The following is a 25,647-nucleotide window of genomic DNA, read 5'->3' as shown; positions in this document are numbered from 1 at the left end:
GTTTTCAATTAGTACCTTCTTATTCAATTTATACACATTGTACCTCCAAAATGAATAATTCCAGGGATTTTATTCAAGACAGTTTATTATTGCACTGACACTGAATTTTGATTAGCTGTCAAAACCTCCCTTTGTTCCTATTGTATTCATGAGGGTTAAATATTGTTAGCTTTTCTAAAAGGGGTTTGGTGTCGATGGTTAAATAGAAAATTCAAATTACTGAAGACCACATTGATGGCTGTACTGTGAAATATACATTCATTCCCATGTGCATTTTGTAGGAGGTTTATCTGTTCTTAATGAACTTCCTCGGCAGCTGTGAATTCAGATTGTCTCATACAAAAGAAATCTAATTGCTGAGTTCATGGAAAGTATTACATCCTTCCACATATGTATTATCCGGTCATGTCTTCATTTCACTGGAAGAACTATGTTGTGGGGTTTATTTGTATCAAATGTTAAGTATTTGCAAAAAGTAGATTGTGCATGCTGTTATGAATAATGGATAGAATAATGAGTTGATAATCCATAGTATAGAGACAGCATCTCAGTTAAGAGGTTTGGCCACATTTTCTTGTTCTTCCTAAACAAGCCTATTGAGTTCTGAGAAACAGGGCTTGTAATGAAGATGTGACCATGAATGGGCATCATGTTTAATTGGATTTTTAGCTTGCAGCAAGTTCTCTGTTAGCTTAATTTGTGGAATAACTACGTATTCCCAGCTCTCTCGCTCTCTCTTAACAAGTTCCCGTTTCTTTTCTTTCTCATCCTGTCTTCCTGCTCTAAGACAATCAAGCTTTTCTTCCACTCCTTGTTATGTCCTGTCCTTCTATTTATTATATTATTTATTTATTGTATTTTTAAATAATACAATTATTAGAATAATACAATGAACCTTAACAAGGTTCAGATTTTTGCTTTCCAGTTGTTGGGAAATTGTATCCACATTTGCAGCTGCTGAGCCTCTGTGTCAGCAAGAACTTTTGGAACAGCTGTAGGAAGAAGATCGCTGATGAAATGACAAGCATTCATAAAGCTATTCACTAATGTGTGAATGAGAGACCTTTCACTAACTGTTCTGTCTGTTGTTTCCGTCTCAGGGGGACACAGGGGAGGCCGGGATTCAAGGAAATCCAGGACATAAGGTAGCTACTCACTGATTAAATACCCGCAACTTTCCATTGTATTTATTTGACCTTAAAGCTGTTTTTAAAGCTGTGATTGACGTGGACTCAGTTGGATACTTCTTCTTTTTTCATGAACTTTGTTTTAATTTCAAATTGATGTTGTTTATACAGCATGGTTTCCAGATCCAGTGAACCACATGTGGCACTTTTTGTTTAGTGATTTATTGGGTCTCTCAATTATTTGATTGAATCACTGGCTTGCTTTGTATCAAACCAGTCACAACAACAAAGAAAAAAGCAATCTCAGAATCAAACTAAATCAACAAGTGGTGCCTGGTTGGCACAAGGGAAAATATACCACTGCAGGGACCTGAGTTCAGTCCTGGGCAGCGGCACTTCTGCCTTGGCCAGGAGCCCCATTGGAAACAGTTGGCAGTCTTCCTTAGTTTGAAAGCCAGTAAGGGATCATGTCCTTGTCACTACACTAGCAATTTCTACTAGATGGTCAGGCTGTCTGTCCAGAGGGGGGTTGGGATCTGTGTGTGAACCTCAGTGTCTCAGTTATGCCTTCCCTGTGAAACTCTTCAGTCAGGCATAACTTTCTGTGTATTTGAGGTAACATGTAACAGTCTACACCCTCACTGGGCCAACAGTGGGGGTCAAGAGAGATAAATACATTTAACCTTAATCCTACCAACTGGGGTACCTGCAGACCCCAGAGGTTTACGTTTTTGTCATATCTCACAGGTGCTTTATTCTATCATTCCAATTTTTCATGACTTTATCAATCAGTTTGGTCGTAATGACTTCGTATCATTGTTTTCTGTTTCTGTTTTAATTTGTGTTTTTAAAAAAAACAAACAAAAGAAACACAAATTAAAACACAAAAAGTGGTTATGTTGGTTGTTTCTTACAGTAGTTAATTCCTGGGGTCCTCAGGGATCCCAGTCAGTAGTCCTTGTATGTTAAGTATGTTGTTAGGATGAGGGTTAATGGAAGTTTGTAGGCTTTCTAAGTGCTTGTCTTGTAATTCAGTGTTGCTGTCCTGAAGAGTTCAGAGAATTGTCAGATTTAGCAGATTTGACCTGCTCACTCTTATTGTTTGTTTGATTGTCACCAGTAAGCTTGTTGAGCATCAAATCAGGCATCTCTTATGTGGAAATCTGTGTTAATCTCCTGCCATGAAGGAGGGCAGGTCCAGCCACTATAGGAACCCCGACTTACTATAATGCCAGTAAGTGGGGGTAATGCCAGTAAGTGGGAGTTTGTGGGGAAAATGCATAACAAGAAGAAAAAAATCCATATCCACTACATATTTCATTGCATGCAATTGTACTGTAGATCATTGTGGATGCAGTTTATGCATCAGCAATAAATAGGATCATTCCTAGATGTGGAAGCCGGCTTAATCCTGAACCTATATCCATTGAATATGTTAAGCTCACTGTGGGGTGACATATTTGCTCATGAACCTTGATACATGGAATATGGAATAACACTTACAGCTCTCTCCACTTGTGCTTGCTGAGATGAGGTTCAGGAGCCAGCTGAAGCTGTTTCGTTACACAACAGTGCACAAGAAAAGTCAAAAGCAGTAGTATTGATACTGATGCTAATATACAGTGCTGTGTCTTGTAATGGTTTATGCATCAGCTCAGCTCCTTGTCCATGAGGCCTCTTATGTTTATGTATAAATGCCTGTATACACTAGCCATTTGATATACCTGGCGATGACATATGTTTGGTGTTCTGTAAAGATGACACAATGCACTTCTGGATTAGTTAGTAGTCTTGGACAAAATCTAAAAGATACACTTTTTCAGGCTCTTTTGGTACCCATACTTTGAAAACAACAATTTCCTGCAACTGCTGATATCATAAGAGTAATGATACGGTTGTCCGTGAAGGCTATAATAAAGCAGTTTGCAAGACTGTCATTGGCCAGCTAAGGTCATGAAACTGTATAGGTCACACTCTAAAAACAGAGTCAACAAAGACAAGACATTTCACACATTTCTGGCAAAATGTGTATAAAGTGGTGGCAGGGTAGCTTTAGAAAAATCAGTGATCACAAAGCATCTAAGATGTTATATTTCTGGAAATAAGCCTCCAATAGTTTATTCTCTGACTACACATAATCTTATGCATGCCATAGACTTTGCAGAAACTGAAATGATGCAGTGAGCTCACAAAGCAAACAACATTGCTTGGAATTTGGTATCTGGTTCCCAAATGTGTTTCTGTATCAGTGTCACTGTGGTGCAAGTGTGTCATTCATTGCTAAGCAAAATTTAAAGGAACTGTGAATGAGTTTTAGAGTTTGAGATTTGACTTTTTTGTACCATTAATGGCATAAGTAGTTCTGGATACTCTCACCACCTTTAGCACAGTTTTATTTCAGTAAATAGATGCATTTTGAAAGTTAAAAGATAAAAAGTTAAAAAAGATTCTTTTTTATGCCTTGCTACCATGGAACATGGTTTATGTTATTATTTTATTCAGGAAATCTTTCTTTTGCAAGAGAGCAACCTGAGCACAGGTTCACAATAAGATCATCGTAAAACAATCATCATACTCACTCTCAGACACACAACTGAAAACATTCACAATCATTATGAAGAATATCAGCTCATAAAACTATCTTAAGTCCCTCAGAGGAATGAGTGTCTCTAACTTCAGTCTGTTTGGCAGTCATTCCAGTAGTAAGGTGCATAATACTGGAAACCAGTATTCCCCAGTTCAAAGTTTGTATGACAAACTTTTAAAGCCATTTGTGGGACACAGTGTTTCCCTGGTGACATCTGTGTATCTGTTTGTGAAGATGTAGAGACATTCTTGTAACCACAAAACTTGAAATACAAAACCAACAACACACATCCGTTTGTAGTATGGATAGTCTAATTAGATTGTGGAGTCACTTGGTGTTTACATTTGCATGCTGCTGAGAAAAAATGTTTTTTCTTGAAATTGCTGTAAATCCCTAATGTTTTAAATGAGTTCATATAAATACTATTCATGTCTCATGTAAAAAAGAGTTCTGCTGACATGTAGTAGAAATAAATGTGGATTCATGTATTTATTTGCTCAATTTAACATCTGGTCACAACACAGAAATCAAGGTTTTTGAAGTGACTGCGTCTCTTCTTTAATCTTGTTTTGGAATATGGAGAGGTTGATTCCAATAATGCGTTACAGAAAATGGTATTAAAGAACTGTGCCAAATTGTATAGACCTGGTGCATGGACAACTAAAAAGAAAAGAGAGATTGAAGTATAAACTTTTCAAGGGTCTTTTCTTTGCCTTTTAACTTTCAGTCTTGTCATTGCAGGGGGAACTTGGATCAGAAGGGCAAAAGGGAATCGATGGGGAGAAGGTAAGTACTACTATCTCCAGCAGACATATATTCCATACATAGCACATCAGCCAGATCTAGTTTCGTCAGGGAATCAATTCTTATAGGCTTTTCATTTTCTGTGTGATGCCCTGGGGGTAGGAGCGAAGCAGAATTTTCTGTGTGGCTGCTTTCAGGTGCCTGTCATATCTGAAGTAGATCTAAGTGTGTTCTAGCCCTCAATGTCCTTCTGTGGTGAAATTAATTGATATGTATGCTACCATTGGCTTGGCATACTAATGGACTAAACTCATTTTTCAGATTACTATAAGCCCCTTCTATGTCGTTACAGGTTAATCTTTATTGCATGCTCTTAAATTTGACTGCAGTGATTTAACTAATGTATGTACTATAAACCACAGTGTTGCTACAGTATTCATCAAGAAGTACTTGTAAATAATTATTTTAATATTATTTTTAACTAAAATCAATATTAGAAATGGATCGCAATTCCAGCCAAGATCAAAGTAGGGCACATTCCTTTAAAGTATTAGTTAAATAAAAGGATGTTTTATGATGTAAAGCATTGTTTGCCCACAGTGGCACATCTCACTAGATGATGGCTGCGCAGATGGTCAGTTTAAAGTGGTTTAATAAAGGTACTTATTTTCATTGTCATCTCCCCCTGAGTAGACAAACTGCTGCCACAGAAATCCGCCTCCCTGCAGAGGTTGTGGACCTGCACAACTCTGAGAGAAATCAGAAAAGACTGAACATAAGTATATCGAGCCAAAGAGTATTTAGCTATACTAATAAAAGTACCTGGTATCCCCAAACGAATTAGAACATGTAGGAAAGTTACTGTTTTAAGATGTACTAACTGTTCAGTTATAAGAGGACAGAGAGTTTAGAAGAATTTGTTAAAAGAAAATAATTAAAAACGATCTAATACTTGGATACTTTGAAAAGTTGGCGGTATTTTGGTATTTGGTGAAATAAATGATTTAGTAGAAGTTAAGTCTGTTCTTTGTTGAGCATGGAGTGATAAAAGGAAGGATATGATGAATAAACTGTTAAATTAGGTTTTCTGCAAAACTAAAATAGTTTACTGGGATTAAACTTTTACATTGTTATCCCCTTACACAGACTGCTCTATAATGACATAATATCATTAATGTTTAAGAATTTAAGATTCTAAGGCAACTAAATAATATTTCTGTTATGTTAATGGTACATTACTGATGATAATAAGAAAACAAAAGTAGTCCATTTTCATTGTACTTTTTATTAAATAAATTAAGGAAGTTGATTAAGAAGATTTGGACAGCATAGATTTTGTACTTGTACCTTGTGTTCCCTCAACCCCATCAGTATTTCCCCTGCATTACCCTGAAAGTGATACGTATGCAGTAATCCAAGTAAAATGCTGGTTGAAGGGAAAAAAGCAAAATTGGCAGGTTGTAAACTCAAGCATTAGTTTGTACCCCCACAACCAGCGTGACTCGCTTTGTTCTAAGGTAAGTAGCTACTGGCAGCTCAAAAAGCCAGTTGACGTCATGTGTACATTTGCATATGAATGACATGATCAAGTTTATTTACATAGAAATTTGAAGGGGAGCAAGACCACCTAACTGGAAATTAACTCCATGCACATCAAAGCTGACTAAATGGTAGTCATAATATTACAAACTATTATGAAAGAGTGTGAGTGATTCCTCAGTTCAGGCGTTTTTATTCACCGATTGCTTCTGGTGCTTCAGCAATCAAGAGGAAAGAGTGACAGAGACTGTGAGCAGCTCTTCCTGCTTCTTTTATTGGTTCTAACTGGGCTCCAGTTGACTGGACATCAGCGGTACATAAGCTGGAAACAGTGGGAGTCAAAAAGTTGCAAGATTTGTCGTTTTAGAGAAGTAAAGTCACCCGAGGGTGTCTGAAAAGTGTAGTGAGTTGTGGCAGCATTGGCTTGTTCTGCCCTCCCTGACTCTCCTGCTTTGTGTGTATGGGAGGCATCGCCAGGGGCTCCAAGTTGACAGAAATGAGATGCTGAATCTCATGTCAGTACTTATTCAGTAATTAGAAATGTAGAAACTACCAATTCCATCTTTCCCAAATGTTCTGCCATCAATCACAGTTATTAATTTATTCATGTGCAATTAAAGGTGCACTCCACCATTTTTGAGATATAAGCTTTTATGCCAACAAACCCACAGTCAGATGAAAAGATCAATATCAATTTCATCTCAGTGTGTCCAGTACAGGGATAGGTCTAGGGCATATGCTTTTTTTTCCCTAGGAGGTTAGCAGGAAAGGTGGCTTGTTTTTGATCTGTGCACATCCCATATGGGTGGTTTTTCTCTCTTTGGTCACGCTGACATGGCTCCGATAGCCTTCAGTGAGCTCACCATGCAAACCCTCCAGGGATTTATTAAACTGTGCTGCACTTCCTTGAATGATTTGAAACAAAGAGAAAAGTAGATAAATGGGGCTACATTTTGAAGCATTGCTTGTAGCAGGCTTGTTACATACATTCTGTAGGAGTCAAACTTGTAATTGGGACATGTTTAACCTAGCTTAACCCAAAGCTCTCTTTCCTGCTTGCTATATCTTATTAGTTAGCACACTAGTCACCAATATAATCAAGAGTCAAGTGGCTTTTGTTCAAATCTTTGAGCTAAGCTAAGTTAAAGACCCCATCCAGACATGTTTTAAGACATAAAAATACTCTTCTTTGAATAATAATTTGTGTTAGATATGTTTTCTCATTAAAATAAGTTCAATTACTTTGTGAAAAATTCTTAAAATGACATATCGGCCTACTCCTTCTACCTCATTAAAAACCAGCATCTATGAATATGCAAATATTTTCATTTCAAAAGTTTAATAGCTAGAGACAACATGTCACCTAGTTCACTAAAAAGTCCATTCTCAGTGTAAGTGCACTGGAGGCTTCAGGTTTCCACATCATACTTGTGTAAGTTGCATACTGGACCACGATTGACCTCGATTGGCTTCCAAACTAGTTGTGATGTCACAAGTCATGCTTGTATATACACGCCTTAAATTTAGATTTTCGGTAAGCACAAAGAAACTTTCCCCCTTCAGCAGATGAATGTGAAAACAGCCTTCTGGTGTCAAACTCTGCGCCTACATTATTCTGCACAGTGAAAGTCATTCAAGTCAACATTCAAGTTAAGTAACAATAAGCAAAACACATTTTTTGTGTGGAGGAGGATTTTAAACATGTTCTTAACCTGTCTTAGTGCCAGGAGCACAAAGATGAGAGATTTACACCTATATTTTCATTTGACACTTAGTAAAATGGCAATCAAGTGTATTCCCCAAAATGTCAGACTGTTCCTCAAAGAGTGGCCAGTTTCTGGTGTTTTTAGAAAGCCTATACTGCAGTAACATACAATAAAACAAATGTTTTAAGTAAAAACAAATTACTGATTTAAAAGTTTTAAGCTATAACAGCTTATTTAAATCTGCATTAATTGATTTTTTGGCTACTTGGGGGAAGTGGAAACAAGCTGTAAACATATCACATGACATAATATCACCTTATAAGCTGATATGTTAACATGTTAGCAAACACTTGACTGTTTACACATTCTGCTGATTCCATGGGTTTATCAAAGCTTTTTTGCTGAAAACAGCCAGCAGCTGCAACTGGAAATATCACTAATGAGGGTAGTGAAAGTGAACCAAAACAGTAACATTGTGGGCCACAAAACACTGAGGCGCTCTGTAGAGCTGGTGAGAACTGGTGATAATTATCTGCAGTCGTAGTTTTTCACTACAAGCAACCTCTTTCATGTCATGTAATCCATTGTTAATATAAGAATAGTGGTTATAGTGAAGAAATATAACAGAATTGGTCACTTTTAGCCCTGGTGGTTTTCTTTTCTTAGTAAGTAATCCCAACTTTACCTTCAGCCACTGATTATAATTGATACAATATATTACATTTTTCTTGAATCAACCTTTCTGGAAATTCTTTGGAAATGAAGTAAATTTAAGTTATTACACAATTTCCCTACCAATGAAATGACAGCATAAATCAAGCCATGATGAGATGTTCATTATTGGCCTTTTCCACAGCTGTGCTATTTTCTCTGATTCATTTGATTCCTTGACCTAACTCTTGTATTTGATTTAGATTAATATGAAGGCAGGATACTGGAATAAAATATATGACATGCCTAGCCCCCGGTCTTGCCAGTGAGCATTTAGCAGTATGGGATTAATGGGTTAAAACCAGTATCCCCAGTGCCTCCAAGTGAATGAAGTTAAGCCTCATCGACTGAATCAGGCTGCAATAAGGCTGCTCTCCTTAACCAGTTAATCATTTACAGTAATCAGTTATAAGAGACTTAGAAGTCCCAAAGACGTTTTTTGCCCATCCTAGATGTTCTAGGTCTATAATGTAGACATTACATTAATTTTCTTGGCTATTAGATGGTTCTCTTTGGTCTGTTAGAGCTCTATGAGAGATTTTTTTAACATTACAAAGGTGGTCATAATACATATAAGTAATACTCTATATAATGTCATGCTCATACTGGTAGATGTAATTGTATCTTTCATCAAATGGGACTTGATTCATTTGGTTCAGTTTCATTTTCCCTGTTTCAATATTGATAATAAGCTGAGCTGGTGAATTAAATATTACTCTGTTCCTTTTAATTCTCCCGTCAAAACACATAATTTAACTTTAACTTCAGTAAATTGTGGTTGCAATGCTCCTTATATTTATTTAGAGGGTAAAAAAGGAGCCAGTAGAGAGGCACTAGAGGATAGTAAAGATGTAATAACAAAAAATGTAAGGTCGCTTACTATCTCTGATTGTAAATATGTTTACAACATATCAAAGACCTTAATGTTGTGCAAATAAACCTGCATGATTATTTCAGTTAACCTATTTACCTTGACTACGAGACTCTACTCTCTCCCTTTACTGCATTTAGCTCATATTCCATTTTTAAAGCTAGTATGTTATTTAAGGCTCGAGTAGACACCTGAGAAGCCAGAATTCTATGTATGAGCATGTGATCTAGTATCGTTTTGCAGATACACGTCCTATGGGACAGGAGGAGTGTACACCGTGTTATCTTGCGAGTAATCCCAATTACATTTGTGGATACATGATGTTCAGCTGAGGAGTGAAGTGTCATAGAAAAAGGAGTCAAGCAGCACTGATAGAACATGATATCCACTGCACCACAGGATCTCTGACAGTGCACTCTGATATCCTCACGCAATGGCCCTTTGTTCAGGTTGCCTCTGTATTACTATTTTTATTCATAGTTTGTAATAGACATGCTAATAAGCTATCTTTCCAGCACTCAATGTCAATGTGATTAGTCTTATACTACGCTGTATGTGGTGGTGTATCGCTGACCAAATGGAAAGTCACAAAAGGCATTTCCTGCTGTAACCTCCCTGGCATTTGTAGGCCGGCACTCAAGATATCTATGTTACTTGGAGATCCTGTTCCACAGAGCTTTAAAGTCCTGTCATTCAGTGTAACAACATTTCTCCACCAGAATGTTCTGAATACTTATTACACGTACAATTTTAATTTAGCCTCTCCCCCAATAGGTAAAACCCAGATTGTGATGATTAAACTGTGTACAGTAACTTACAATAATTCTTCCGCTTGTCAGACAAGGGCACTTAGCTGCTCTGGTTAGTGAAAGGTATAAGTAAACATAATTAGACTGCATTTGTACACCCCTGCTTCCCTGGCTCTGTTTATTTGCTTGCGCTAGTCGTCTTGTGCTGGGGAGTTGCCAGATTGTCTTGTGGCCCCACCGCTACAGGAGTGACGAGACACAGTGGTGTGTGTAATTAGCAGGCAAGTGTACACAGCTCCCCACAGTGCTCTGACCTCATGCTGCAGGAACGGCAGCCACACAACCAGCATCAGCCTATTGCCAGCTCCTTCTCCTTTCGTTCATCCCACCCCATGAATGCAACAAAGCCCACAGCTTGCAACAAAAGCTAACTATATATCCGGCCCCTCTAGTCTACATCTCCCTCTGTGTTGCCGTGCACCCAAATTGGGCCTATGGGCACACAACTGAGTTCATTAGACAGAAGGGCAGCAACTTACTCTAGGGAATGCTGTGTAAGGTAGGGTGGTAAAAAAAAGGGGGAAAAAATCAGCTTTTTCCCTTAAGGGGTCATTAGATGTTTCCTACTTCAGAGGCGGAACCATCTTGACAGTTATCAACAAACCTGTACATCTTAATTGTAGAATTTAGTGTTGGTCAGTTAAGATTATTAAAAACATTTCAGTTAAGATGAACATTTCAGCTTCTGCTTTTCTAACAACTACATTCAAACATTTAGATTTTAAATAATGATATTTGACCAGTCAAATATAAGTATATTTTTCCCCATTCTAGACTAGAACTGATGTAGACTTTCAGTTTTGCTATTATTTAACTTATCACCAAAGTCTGCTTTGTTTCTGAGATGTAATTTCACTTGAACAAGTCCATCAGAGTTTTCAAAGTCTCTATAGGCAGAGGCTCAGTGTAGGGAGAGAAACAAGATGAGAAAGTGTTCTGGCGAAACTTCAAACACTGACAAGTGTATGAGATTGGCAGGTAACAGTTGACTGCACAGATTTGTGCAACATTTGCTGCAGTGACAGCAAGTAAGTTTTAATTAAAAAAAAAAACTGTTGATTTTGCTCTGGGGAATTGGAACTAACCTTGTCATGTATCAGTTTTATTAAATACAGTATTTGTTTATCAGCTGAATTTCTACTTTGCCAAAAGGGACTCTAATGAATGAATTGGAAACGTTTTCTGTGATGTGAGAACCAAATAATGGCAGGTTAATTAACATAGTGTAGGACAAAATTAAGAATCACTTCTCAAAATGATCACATAAAAGCTTTTTGTCTCTATTATTGACAAATATGTGTTCTAATACAAAATACCAAAAGAGATAGTGAACATATCCAAAGAGCCAGCTCTGAATTAATTCAGAAAGCACAGTGTACTGTAATAGCAATAAAACAACTTAGACAATCAGAATAAGTAGTTAATAGTTTATTGCATGTGTTTATTTTATGTGTCTGTGGGTAAGAATGCAAAGTTTGCAGTGCTGCCAAAAACCTCAGCCAGGTTTTTGGCAGCACTGGAAGCTCACTTTTAATTGCCCTTGTTCTTGTTATTTAAATACTAAAGACGAGCCCAGATGTCTGCACAGTCCTGTATGACTTGTCTACTGTTTATTGTCGGTCCTGCCACTGAAGTTACTGTAGTCCTGTTGTGATCAGGATAATCCCATAGTCAAGACAATTATTATCGAAGATATTTTATCTGTTGTACTCTATAGGTTAGCTGTCTTTTGGGATCATTATCTAGCTTTCAGCTGAAATGTTTTATCAGCATTGTTTCCACACCTGCACAGAACTGTTCATTTAGTTCAGTCAGGTTTTCTGAGTGAAAGTATCTTTTGTCACACCAAATTAACAACCACAAACTCACACATGGGAAAGGAAGCATCAGTCAACATGAGGTAAGAGTGCATTGTTAGCATTCTGGATCTCTTATGTAAAACTGCTTTGTTGACTGTTGCAATTAAACTGCTCACCAACAGAAAGCATTTTTTGTGGCACAGAGCAACTATCATTCAATAGTAGGTGTTTTTGAATAAGTGAGCATCTGATTGACCTGAATTTGGTTTCTGATAAGGACATGTTGTGCCATGGAAAAAAATAACTCACCACCTTGGACAAGTTTATTCCAGTTGCATTATTCTGTTTGAATTAAGGCAGTTCTCTGTCCTTCTCCTCTGTTAATATATTGTTTCTGCAGTCTGCAGGAGGGGATGCTGGGAAAGGGAAGGTTGATTTGCAACAGCGATGTGAAATGTTATCTTTCTATATTTATCTATATCTTATCTATATTTATACCTTAACTTATAACAATATGGTCACAATATCCTACATAACCTACGTAACAGTATATGATATTTACTAATTCTAACTTTAACATGACAGTACTAGTCAGAACATGTTGTTTTAGTATATACTGTACATACTATAGGTAGTACTGTAGCAGGTATTAGTGCCACTGTAACGAATCCACTAATTTAGATTTTTGCGGGTCACTCCAGTTCAGGTGATCAGAACTTCCTCTGTCAGAAGATTGAGTCAAGCTTCACTTCAGGTGAATTGCAAGCCCACAAATTCGAAAAACACACATTTTATGGAATCAAAGCAGTCAGAGACTATGCCATAAGACATATACATGTTGTAAACTCAGTTGAAATATATTGGTATGGACAGATACTTTGTTGTCATATACAATTTCTGCGACTTTAAGTTGGGCTGCAACATGAATGTGGGTTGATAATGATCACAAGCTCTATTGAAGTGAAAAGGGCTGGTATGATGTTTTGCGGGAGCACGTGTTAATGGTTGAAAATCCTGTGGGAGTCAGCGGGTGCAGGAGGCCACTGATAAAATAATTGATCCATGACTCCAATCTCTTATGTCCTTGGCTGCAGGTTTGTATCATATCGAGGACTATCTTTGACCACCAATATGACAGATGCCCTATCAAGCTCTGCTAGAGTATACTAACAGATGATTCTCTTAAATTTAATGTTTCAGGGCCATGCAAACTGCAGTTCTTACATCTCCTAACTTGTTTGGATCAAAGGGAATATCCCTACAGTACTCCTAGAAAACTATGGTCTAACAAAATGCAGATCTCATGCTGTTCTGGACAGCAGAACATATCATTTATAATTCTCTCATTTGCACTTCACGCTGTCAAAATCACGGCTTCTTTTTATGCTGGATGTTTCAAATGTACGGTCAAATTCAGAGTTACACCATTTTTTCCAAGTTGACAGATGTTCTGTCTAATGAGTATGTTGTTACTGTATATCATTGTGAATTGCTGATCCTTTTTTATTTAATAGATGATGATAAAGCATGTCATTCTGTATGGCTGAAGTGAATCATGTGTTGTAAAGCTGTGACTGGGAACCGACGTCAGCCTTGTGGTCCTGTTGTCAAAATAACAAGAGAAAATCACGTAATGACTGTAAGAGGAACACAGTAACAAGAAAACATATTTATTGTAGGACCCGTTCACCATGATAATGAGACAAGATCTGCTTATTACGCAAATGGTGGCAAAAGTCTTACAAGATTAATCAAATACTCTGTAATCAACAGTACCTGAAGTTGTTTACTTGCTTGTTATCAGATGAGCCTTGCACCCTGATGCTCCTTCATTTCTGCCACACATCTGGTAATAAGTCAAAGGGAATTCGCTTCTGGATTCCCTTGTGTCATATTGCCCCAGTAAAGTGGTTAGGCTGTCGATTTAAATAAAGACTTAGGCTCTCATGTACAGCTATGAGACAGCGGCCCTATTATTGACTGTGTGCATGTGCTGGAGGCCCACATAAAGTGATACAATCTAATAAAATCATGTCACTATAAGTGCAACTTACACAGCAAGCTGTATTAGCTGGCATTACCACAAGAGCAATTATTTTACACCAGTTTTATCGTGGGTTCTGTTTTTTGAATGGTGGTGTTTGAGATGAGGCTCACTGGGAATAGGCAATGAATTAGTCACATCACTGGTGGAGCCAGACTTAATGTGATAAGGGTAGGTAATCATCTTCTGCAGATATATAATTCACTATTAATAGCCTTTCTAACTCTATATTTAACCATGACAAATTATTGTATTTCTGAGTCATTTTACAGACCGCTCACACTCCCCGTCTTTCCTGTTCTTCCCTAACCTATTTCAAAGACTTGCTGCTACTGGCCCAAATGTGTCACACCTAACAAGGCTTGCTGCAAATTTAGCCTGTCAATATGTGTCAAGCCTCATTTATCAGCTATCACTCTTTATCTCAGCTGTCCCTCTTCTTTCACATTTCACCACCGCGGGGCTTGACTTTGCCCCAAGCTTGCGTAGTTCAATCCCACCCCCAGGTCCTATGCTTCAAGGTGTAAAAGCAATGACAACCACAGTCCTTGCTAAAGCTAAATGCAATGAGGGAAAACAGAGGAAAGGGACTTGGGGGTAGACACTATGTAAGCAGCTGGTTGTGAATCTCTCAGCATATTGGCACATGCTGGGACTGAGATTATCTGCTGTATTCTCAGTGACTGGTTGTGACAGGCATGAGAATCTCACACCTGCATGAGTCCACAATGGTGTCAACATACTGACATACAGTAACACATGCTGGGCTTTGTCTTTTTTTTTTTAACAAATTTCTAATCCGTCATTCTCAGTGAAAAGAAATATACTTCAATATATTGTATATTTTTTGTTCCCAGGGTCTGAAAGGTGACCTAGGGCCAGTTGGTCCAGTTGGTCCCAAAGGAGACAAAGTGAGTGAGTCTGCCATTCATTCTGGGCTGGACAAAATTACACTGTAATTGTTTTCATTTTTATTTTTTTAATGAAAATACATACTTCAGGGAATGTATTTGACTTTCATGAGCTGTAATCCCAGTCTCAATAACGTGTTTGCCCATCTGTTTGAAGTGCTGCTATGATTGCTACTCCAAACATGGTCTGCTGAAGAATACTGTTATTGCTATCATAACCTAGCAATACCTCATTGATGGTCATATATAGTAGCTTTCATCCTGGCTGAGAGAAAGTGTTCCACTCATTATATTTGCAGAGTATTTGTATATTCATAGGCATAGCTGTTTGTAATGGACATACCCAGCAAAATCCCTTTATCTTGCCCTCTCTAAACAGTTTCTATGGGACTAAAGCCGACAGCAAAAATGTGGATTGCATACTATTGCCTTCTGGTTTGGGGACTGCTCATAGGGCCTCTTGATTTAGAATATATTTGACATTGGGACTCAAATATTAGGAATCCAACAGCTGCATAGGTATATACTGTTCAGAAGGCTGTGATTGGTTTCATAAGCCTGTGAATTAAAACACTGAAAAGATGGAAGTGCAGCAGAGGAATTTGATGCAAAACCTTGTTCTTATCTGCAGCCCCTTTACAGTCTGTTCACTGTCATCACTGACATGAATTAAATTAACTCTTGTTGCAATGCAGAAAATATTGGTCTTTTTAAAGTTTTCTTTTCTTTTCATCCCACAGTGGGATTATTTTCCATGTATGAGATGAAATGTTTTTCCTGTAATTAGTTGCCATATCTCCTACTCTTTTATTTCTCCTCCCGTATTGGGGCTTTTTTTTTTTTTTTTTGTTATTGTTGTTGTTTTTGTCTTTTGGTAGAACTCACCGCATAATTGTAGGTGCAATGCTCTGTCTGCCAGCCTTGAAGTTATAATGAGGTCTGTGTGTTTCTGTGAAGACAACAGAGAATCACAGGGTATTTTATCCTATTTTCCGGATGGGAGGGTGGGGGTGGGGGTGGAGGGAACGTTTGTTTGTATTGAAACTGACAGAGGGAGGCAGATTTGGAAGCATAAAGTAACGAGTCCCCTGAATATCCCAAGCAGGCATATTTTAGCTGTGACATTTATTTAGACAGCAAAATAGATGAACTACAAGCACTTTGTTTTTTTCATCCACGTCTGATAAAAAGGTATTGCTGGTTGTAAAGTCCACTGATTTTCAGCTCCTTCTGTGCAGTATGAAGCACTGTTGGGGTTATGGTGAAAAGAGAGAGAACTGCAAAAATATTGGACAGTGATACATGTGTTTTATCTGAAAAGACAAAAAAACAAGTGAGACAGTAAAATGTGAGATGTGAGATCATTGCTTACATTCGGTTATGCTGGCGTCAAAAGACATCTACTACTACTACTACTTCTTTCCTTATATGACTTTTCATGACTGCCTGTATGTCACAGTCACCAAACAATGTTATCATACCTGTCCATCCACTGCAAAGCTTTTACATGATATAGTACGGCTGTGTTTATTTTAAGGCCTGTCACATTTAATAGCACAAGCCCACCTGCCAGTTGTCTGACAGTGTGAAAGTCATCAGACAGGCTTCATTTCATGACATACTGTAAATACCAGTTAATGGTCTTCTATAGCCCATAGTGCATTGAGCTATTACTGCGACGCATGGTCAATCTTATTTTACCCGACAGATTTTATCATAAAAAGGATGGCTAGCCTTTGGGCTCGATGTTTAAAAGTCTGAAATACATTTTATGGATTAGTTTATGTTAAATATATTATTGACTGGAGTTTTAGGAGTTTTCACTAATTATTATGCTCCTTCACAGGGTGATGTAGGTCTGCCTGGAGCCCCGGGGCAGCCTGTAAGTTCACACTATTTCATTTCCATCTCATTATCCTGTCTATATTTGTAAAGGCATGCAGAAGAAGTAGAAATGTTGAAATGTACTCATGTGGGTGTGACCTGCAATGGCTGGACTGAGCATTGTAAATATGACAGCCTTTTGGCTTACCAGACACTACACGCAGTGTTTAAACATCTGGCCCACAGAGATGGAAAGTGAGGCACTCAGGTGAGCAGTCTCTGTGTCACATTACCATCACCAGGGAATGGGTCAAACAAGGAGCAGATAGACAGGGCTCAGTGGGCATCCTCACTTGGGCCAAGAAGGATAGGGATGAGCAGCCAGGCAGAGAAAAATAGAGCTCCAAGTACCAGGGTGGGGGTGGAGGTTGACAGGTAGTAGCTGGCTGTATCCTGCAAGGGTGAGATGTACACTTATTGGGTTGGTGGCTTGTCTCTGCAGACTTCCTGCATTTACAGACACCTGGGAAGAACTACATCATACTTTATGTACCTCGATCTTATAATTGGACTGACTTTTTCTGTGTTCTTGTAAAATCCAGGGGACAGAGAACATAACCTAGAAATGTACTCATTCCCGGACACATACTCTCACACAAATTGAAAGTACATATGTCAGCAGACAGCAGATACAAGCTCTGGTGGATGCTTGCATTGTCACCTATCAACACATACAGTGAATGTGTAGGCACAGATGCAAACACTCTCAATATATTGTAGCCAGGGAGTTGACGGCTACTGAAGATTAAAGGTATACAGCAGGTGGTTAGCTAATGATGTTCACATCATGAGGGGATCAGCCTGCCAGTTTTAATCAGCACTAGGGTGATACAAAGACTGTGCCCCACTGCTTCTGGCTTGCCCCTTTTATGTCGCCAAATTGCTTGCGATACCCACAGAACACTGCCACCATCCATTAGGTATTCTCTAATGCTAATTTTATACTCACAGGGAAAGTAACAATCTGTCTCTGACTAGACTAGTTAAGATGGTTTTAGCCAACTTTCTCACATCATACCAGTAAATTGGTTGGTGAGTGTGAGCCGAAAATGTTGGGAGGGAAGTTGTTAAAGTAGTGTTGACTTGCTGCTAGTGGATTTGTATTATATTGCTTGTTACCCAAGGTCAAAACTCTGTGCTCACAAGTGAACAAAAGATGTACTATTGTGCATGAATAATTGATTTATTAGCAAAAGCACTGCAGGAAGACTGAGGTATGTTTTATTTAGGGTGTCACAGGTCAGAGCTGTCATTCTTTTTTTTCCCTTTTTTTTAGATACAGCTGCAAATATCTTTGAGCTGTCAGCCTCCTAGTTAATTTTTTTATTTTTATTTTTTTTAACTTTGCATGAGGCCTCTGACTAACGTGAAAGCCATATGTTGTGAATGTCCATTTCTGCAGCTGTTTCCAAGAAATGTCAACAGTGTTTGACTTTTGGATACCAATTGAAAGAGGACACCAATTATTTGGCTTGTATTTGAAAGCTGAGATGTTGTATGTGGCCTTGTGTCCATTTTCTGGCCTGGTGAGTAGACGACTCTGTCTGCCCTTTCCTGACAGTGGCCAGCAGGGTGTCTGGGGAGTTGTAATAGACATGCCCTAACTTCTCTTCGGGTCATTTAGGCCAAGGATAATCATGACCAATTGTGTTGCTTGCCTGTAACTGGAAAACATTTATTGTTTTACCATGTCTGAATCATGTGCCTCATGTTTTCATACTGACTGACATGTTTTTGATTGTTTGTTTGATTCTTAGGCTGACAACGAATGTCTTAAAGGAGATCAGGTACTTTAATAAAACTTTTTACTGAAAATACCTAAACATACTGTTCTAGAATTTAAACGTATGCTTTTATTTTCCTGTGAACATAAATCTTTATTACCCACATTCAGGGCCCCCAAGGTGACAAAGGAGAGAAGGTAACTAAATAAACATCACATTTAGTTATTGTATATCATTTCCATTGTTTCTTGCTCATATAACATGCTCTCAAATAATCAAGCACAGCTATTAATTCAAGAAACAATTATTGCAGCCAGCATAAGTATATCATTACACAAGAACTTGTGATGATTAACTTGCAAATAGGTCCTTATCAAGATACTGTGTAGAATAATGATCAACCAAGGCTGCAAACTGCCTATTAAGGGAATGGCGGAGATCTCACCTAGAAACTGTTCATGAGTAAGACAGGAAACTGCACCTAAATATATCCTATCTATTCACACAAATTTAACTGAGCTAGTACTGTTTCCTGTCATTGCAAATAAGCCCACTAGTTATCCACTGGTCTGCCTAGAACATGTGACACAAACATCTGTCTGCATCAGTTTCTGTAAGAAGCAAGCCATAATCTCTTCCTGCAATGCCAAATGCCTATGAATGTAGCACCCAATTCAGTATGATACATGTCTTTTCCCTAGGGATTGGCTGGGGTCCCAGGTCAGCCAGGGGAACCAGGCAAAGAGGGCAAAAGGGTGAGTAAACAGAAACAGTCCACCAGTTGTGTGGCCTGGCTGGTGGTTGTACAGGCATGAGGGGACCTGGCCTGGGGAAAGGCCAAACAGCAGCTGAGTGGCTGTTGTTGCTGTGGGGGTGAGAAGATGATCTGTGGCAAAAGGATTGCAGTGAGCCTGTAAAGAGAAACAAGGTGGTGGGGGCTAGTTGGATGACAATTAATGAATGGGCTCCATGGTCAAGGGGTCACACACACTCACACCATGACTGGCAGCACACATGGCTATGTCCCTCTGGGTGATTGTGGTGGACAGTATTCAGTTTCCGGCTACATTTGGACAGAGACGATGCCAGTTAGGAATTCAAGTGTCAGGGTTTGTAATGTAATGTCTGAATAAAAAGCATGCATTTACTGTAATATTGTTAACTCATGAGGGTTTCTTTTCAAAGCTTTGTAACAAAAAAATTCACAGTCTTTGTGGGAAAGGATGTGGAATTCCACTTGATGACATCTGAATAGTATAGAGGTTAAGTACTTTGAATTCATCTATTCTGTTCTGACTTAAACATTATAACATGATAAAAGGCTGAAGATTGCTCGACAGTAAGAATGCTATTGTTCCTTGACATCACGGCGGAAAGGTAGTGTTCAAAGGCATGTGGAGCATGTCCTTTTGTGTCCTGCTTTATTGATTTGGTGTGAACACCTTCACCTCTGTCACAGTGATCAAAAAAAGGCTCTTCAGAAGACTAGAGTATTCATGTTTGTATTGCAGTGAATGGGCCATTAAACAACAAGAAAACATTCAGCTCCACCACAGCAAAATATGAAATATCCAGCAGATAGAGCACCCATAAGTGGGTCAGGCAAATGTTCTTTTCAGATTGAACTAGAGCCGAGATGGTGCACAATGCTCGAGACATCTGGACACAAGTATCTCAAGAATTCCATCCTTCTGTGTGTGAATATATTCAAACTCAAAACTTGTTCCAATAGCATTAACAATTTATGGCCTATCATTGGTTGTGTTATTTCTCAATGGATCATTTCCCCCCAATGCATGAAGTAACGGAATGTTTTCAGGGAAAGTATTCTCGGTCAACAAAAGTGAGCTCAGATGCTGGTGCAGATGTCTTTTTAAATCATTTGTCTCTCTACCTCATTAGTTAGCTGTTATTTTATATCTAACCTGACTTAAGTTGGGACTGAGCGTCAAAGGGGCTGAGTGTCAGAGGCATCAAGGTGGTCTACACCTTTCTTCTAGAATATAGTGTTATGATGAATCTTTCAATCATAATTGGTTTTGAGGAAATGGAATGTCACTCTGCATTTGATGTAGTGGCTTTGTGGTTTCTAATATATCTTGCACTGGTTATTTCTTTGAATGTTTGGTAGGTAGAAGATACTTAGGGCTTTAAACTGCATTTCAGACTTTCTGCTGTTGTTGTTTCTGAAGACATAGTCCTGATCTATTAATACCTTGTCTTTGATGGCTTGCTGACTTCATGGTGACTGTTAATGTGCTAAGGTTTCTGCTTATTCTTAGCTCTAGGAGTCACATGTGGCCTCCAAGTTGTTGACCAACCTGTGTTTCTGCAGTTTGACAGCCTATTTTAGGAAGGTAGACATGTATCATTATCAGGGGCTCGCTAGTGGCCAGCTGATACAGCAAGAGACTCTCACCTAATTAGCAACTCTTGTTCATGCTTGTAACTTATTTGTTTTACTAAGAGCCATGGCTGCTGCACAAATGATGCAGAATATCTTGACGTAGACTGACCACTCGACAACCTTCATAGAATAGCCGGGAGTGGAAAGCTTTCACAAGGCCTTAGATTCAAGCCAGACCATCTCTCACACTGTCTACTTCAATTTATTGTTGAGGAAAATACGACCACTCTAAGCCATTTAGATTTACTTCAAGGAGATGTGGAGGACATTGTAGTGGGGAAAGAGGAATGATGCCATTTGCACTGATCCTTCTCTGAAGCTTAAAGCAACATATGCAAGAGAGGATATCAAGGGCAGTCACCCAACCCCTTCTGTGACCCTATGTCTAACATTCACAGAATCTTGATTTTATCTTATTACCTTGATGGATGACTGGTTCAGTTTGTCAGGGTGGAGGTAAGGGCCAATCGAACCATGTCTAGGAATTTATGGGAATGTATTGCCCCCACATTACACATTACCATTAATAGTAATGTGAATGGCTTGGTTTTATCTATTATGGATGGCATTGACACAGAATGACAGGCAAAGAGTAGGACTTTGGGAGCAAGTGGCACATTACAGCAGATCAAAAAAGAAGATGAGGAGCACCAGTAAAAAGGATACGTCCCCCTCGCTGTCTGTAGTTTACTAAAATATTCATTGGGTGCTGTAATGATGTGCTAAGCTCTGTGTTGTCATCGTAGGCTGCCCTGTCCTACACAGGTTGATGGGGTGAAAGACACGCATGGTGAAGGGAACAACCTTGGAACTTTTCAGTGTAGTCATTTGCAAGCTATGTACTAGTTACAGTACGCTCATACAGCATGCAATGCAGAGAAGTGCCTACTTGACATGCATCAACAAATATTAGGGACTGCATAATAAAGTCTTGTATGCATACAAAAGTGACGTGGGATCGGTACCAAATTATGTAAATTTGTATGCTCAAAATAGGACTGAAAATCTACGCTTGGTCAATGCACACTGCTTCCTTAAAGCCAAAATACACAGGAACGCCACGCCAAGCTTGGTTTATTCATGTCGTGCCAAGGCTTCCCAGCATACTCTTCTTCGCTTGTTGGCACAGGGTTGTGAGTGGGTTCAGTGCAGACATGGGTTCATCCCTGGGCAAAGCAGTAGGTTCCCTTGGATTAATAAATAATCACCTTAAGAAATCCTCCATTACAAGGTGGGTCTTGGAGTTTTAATCCATGCCTAACACCACATTAAGCCTTATTAGCTGTATATATATACCTGTATAGAAAAATAAGTCTTTGCTAAATATAAATCACTGACAATTTCCATGTTGTTTCCTTTGATTTGTTATTGAAAGTTATGTGATTTTGTCATACATAATGGACAGGCATTTGTAATAATTAAATATTTTGGGACCATTACATAAGCATTCAATATAGATTATCTCCATACATAGATTTTTTTCCATTGATAAACAATGCACATTTTCTTTTGATGCATTTTGCAGAATGTAAATAACATGAACGCAAAGAATTGAAATCCACTTTAATCAGCTGAGGGCCTCAACAGTGTCAAGGATTCCTTGTTTCCTGCTTTGGAAAATGCTCACGTTTGACAGATGTGCTGCACAGTGTTTGTTCTTATTAGACATAGCTGCGCTAGTGCAGAGATGATGAAACTTCAGCAAGCCCTAGAGGAAGCAGAACAGTACAACTGCTCTGTCTACGGATGTGTTCTCTTCAAATGAATTATGCAGAGGCCTCTTACTGATTTATTCATTTATTTATCTATTTAAATTTAGTTAGTTGGTAATTTATTTAATAATTTTGCTCAGAGAAGGAGCTATTTGCTACAGTTGGTAAATGATATGGATTGGTAGATTGTGAATTGCTGCACAGTAACACACATGCATGTGTCATTTATTGTGCATGAGTTAAGGAGATTTCTGTAATCTTTGATGCCAAGAACAACTTTTTATCAGGTGAGAGGTGGCATTCTCAATTGACTGCCTTCCGAGTGTCTCTAGTATCTCTCTGCTGTAAAATGGCTCATGTTTCTCATAGAAATATTTGTCGGCATACCTCAGCTGGGGATGTGGGTGGATGACACTGAGCCACATGAGATGCCTGCCTCATATGTCAAGGAGATAAGAGAGGACAAAAGTGACAATAAAGGTGGAAAGGCCAGGAGAGTGTTGCTAGCCAGTCAACACAAAATGACCTATTGGAAGGAAAAGCCATTAAAAGGGAAACTTTTAACCTGGAAGGAATCATTTTCTCACTAAATAATATGATGGGCCACATCAATACTACTGATAAAAGGATCCACCCAGACAATCAATAGCAATTGATTAACCATTACAGACCTGAGGTCTAAGATATGGCAGGACTTTGATTTTACTAACAAGTTATTCTTCCTACATTGAATCAGCTCCCCTTCTTGGCTTTTATGCAGCAGACCCACCATGGTCACTAATTACAGTCTGACAGATCATTAATTATATATTTCCAAGTCACTTTGTTCTTACATCTTTTGTTCAGTTTCAAATTATAGTTATTAGAATCTTAAGATTTTTTTAAATAGAGATATATTGATAGATAGATAACATAGCTTTATGTAACAGACGCATAAGGTTCCTCTTCAAGTGGCTTTAATGAATTTGTATCTGACCTCAGACAGTAGATATGCAGCAGCATGGAGCCTCGTATTAGCTTTTTATTTTTTTTCACAAACACATATCAGTTAAGTCATGAGACCGCTTAGACAGGTGATCCTTATGCAGGAAGTCGAATGAAACCAGAGAACAACTTGGTGTAAACATGATGTCCACTTGTTAGTTGTTGGGTTTCTCAGTTTCGCAGTAAAGAGACTCTCCTCCAGTTAGGAGAGATGGCTATTTGTAGAATAATACGAGTCTGTATCTCAAAACCTCAACTGCTGTCACATCACATTTGTCAGCTGTCATCGCTTCAGATCATGTGATAGCACAGTCCCAGATCAATGCACGTCTGTAATTGTAGTGCAGACAGTTTCAGTTCTTCACTTGTGTCAGAAGTTTGAAACAATGAAACCAACGTCTACAGCAGCTGCTTGAACATTTTAAAGTGGCATGGATATAATCTGTCAAAACAGTAGAAAAGATTATCTGTCTTGTTTGTGGTTTGTTTTGGCAACTGGGTTGATCCACATTTCCAAAGAAGAGAGACATAATTGCTTTCTTTTGGGAAATGATAGTGGTGTTTACATTTTACATTCATGCTCCATGCTGAATGACTGAGACAGCTGTCTGTACCTTCTGACCAAAAGCACAGGCATATTTTTTTTTCCATATTTTCCTCCTTGAACCTTGTGCTCACACATGTCTTAAAGGTTGCCTGTCCACTTAATGCTAAACTACTGGTCAAATGTTTCCTACCAGCCCAGGAAACAACTATGTAATCTTGCACTCATGTCGTTTTCTTTCCCACCCGATTGTTAGTCATTTCCTCTCAGCACAAGACACATTGTGTGTGCCTGGCTTGACCATTTTGCAAATGTGTGCACGTGTCCAGACAGTATCATCATGGAAGCAGAACATTTTAACTAGGCACCAATATCTTACTGGTGCTCTCTATTGGATGGCATTATGCAGGTGCACAGAGGTCAGAACATTTGTGTCAGATTAGATACAATAACATTAATCTACTTTAAAACTAAATCTATGTATCCCCATTGCACGGTTAATAGCTTTTGTCATTTAACCTAATTTGGTTTGAAAAAGTATGCAGTTCTCCGAAAACCAAATGCATGCTGTAACTGGAATTTAGATGCATCTTCCTCTACAGGACCGAGCAAATGTTGTTTTGAGATAATTGAGCCACCACAGTATATATAATATTCATATTATATGTTATGGACTTGGCTCAGGTTCATTTGGATCGGTCTGTGTGTCTGCAGAGACCAAAGCAGGCAGTGACAGTCATAGGAAAGGAGTTATGGTTTGGTTTGTGGGAACTGGAATGTTTGGCAGAGGTTTCTTGCTCCATAGGTGAAGGCAGACATGAACAGCGATGCAACTGTAACAGGCTGTTGACCTCTACCAGAGCACCTGCAGGGGGAGATTATTGAGTAACGAGTCCCTGGTGAGAATACCAGCCTTCCTGCCAGAAGTTCTCCATGGGAGGCTGCCGCTGATTTGGGTGATATAGTAAATGTATGAAATTACAGCAGCTATTTGATTGGAGCCATGCTTTGTGTCATCCAGCTCAGTATACAGCATAATTATATCCAATTTTCTTTAGAAAATATAATAATACATTCATTTTTCCCTGTAAGGCTTTCCTAACAGAGGCCTATATTGGAGTTATATATCAGTATTTAACATTGAGACAAGAAGATTTTGTGTTGTTTTGTTGTGCTTTGTGCTGCTTTCATTTAAATTTAACCTGTTTATAATGCTTTAATATCTTGTGTATACTTAAATATAATTTTATTGAAGATCAGAAATTATGAATAAATGTAAATGTACTGTAAACTTAATTGGAGGCAATGTTTCTAGCAAGAATGTGTCATAATGATGCATTTTAACCGCATTTTGGCACAATAGGATAATTACACACTGGAGTGATATACAGTATATCCTATATTCAAACATGCACATTTATGTCTGTTAAATTCTGTGTGACTCAATGTAACCAAGTGTGCACTACTCAAACACAAACATTGCACCTATAAAACTCCCCACAGCATTTTTAGCCTAACTATTGAGACACAGCTGGTGATCATAT

The 25,647-nt window shown here is 38.5% G+C and overlaps 1 protein-coding gene across 5 annotated transcripts in view; it reads left to right on the top strand.

Annotated features, from left to right (window-relative positions):
* Window positions 1–25,647, top strand: part of LOC122997513 (collagen alpha-1(XIX) chain) — a 95,050-nt gene that overhangs the window by 16,315 nt on the left and 53,088 nt on the right. For 3 of the 5 annotated variants that reach the window (XM_044373695.1, XM_044373694.1, XM_044373697.1), the window contains exons 10-16: window positions 1,101–1,145; window positions 4,456–4,500; window positions 14,795–14,848; window positions 16,695–16,730; window positions 18,490–18,519; window positions 18,627–18,653; window positions 19,158–19,211. In XM_044373695.1, the coding sequence (XP_044229630.1) occupies window positions 1,101–1,145; window positions 4,456–4,500; window positions 14,795–14,848; window positions 16,695–16,730; window positions 18,490–18,519; window positions 18,627–18,653; window positions 19,158–19,211 (291 nt within the window). The remainder of the gene's footprint in view (window positions 1–1,100; window positions 1,146–4,455; window positions 4,501–14,794; window positions 14,849–16,694; window positions 16,731–18,489; window positions 18,520–18,626; window positions 18,654–19,157; window positions 19,212–25,647) is intronic. The other 2 variants (XM_044373698.1, XM_044373696.1) reach the window with 1 other exon arrangement.

This window comes from Thunnus albacares, chromosome 14 (assembly GCF_914725855.1).
Source record: "Thunnus albacares chromosome 14, fThuAlb1.1, whole genome shotgun sequence".
NCBI classification, from domain to species: domain Eukaryota; kingdom Metazoa; phylum Chordata; class Actinopteri; order Scombriformes; family Scombridae; genus Thunnus; species Thunnus albacares.
The sequence above is the reverse complement of the archived record's forward strand: the minus strand, read 5'-3'. Positions and strand labels throughout refer to the sequence as shown.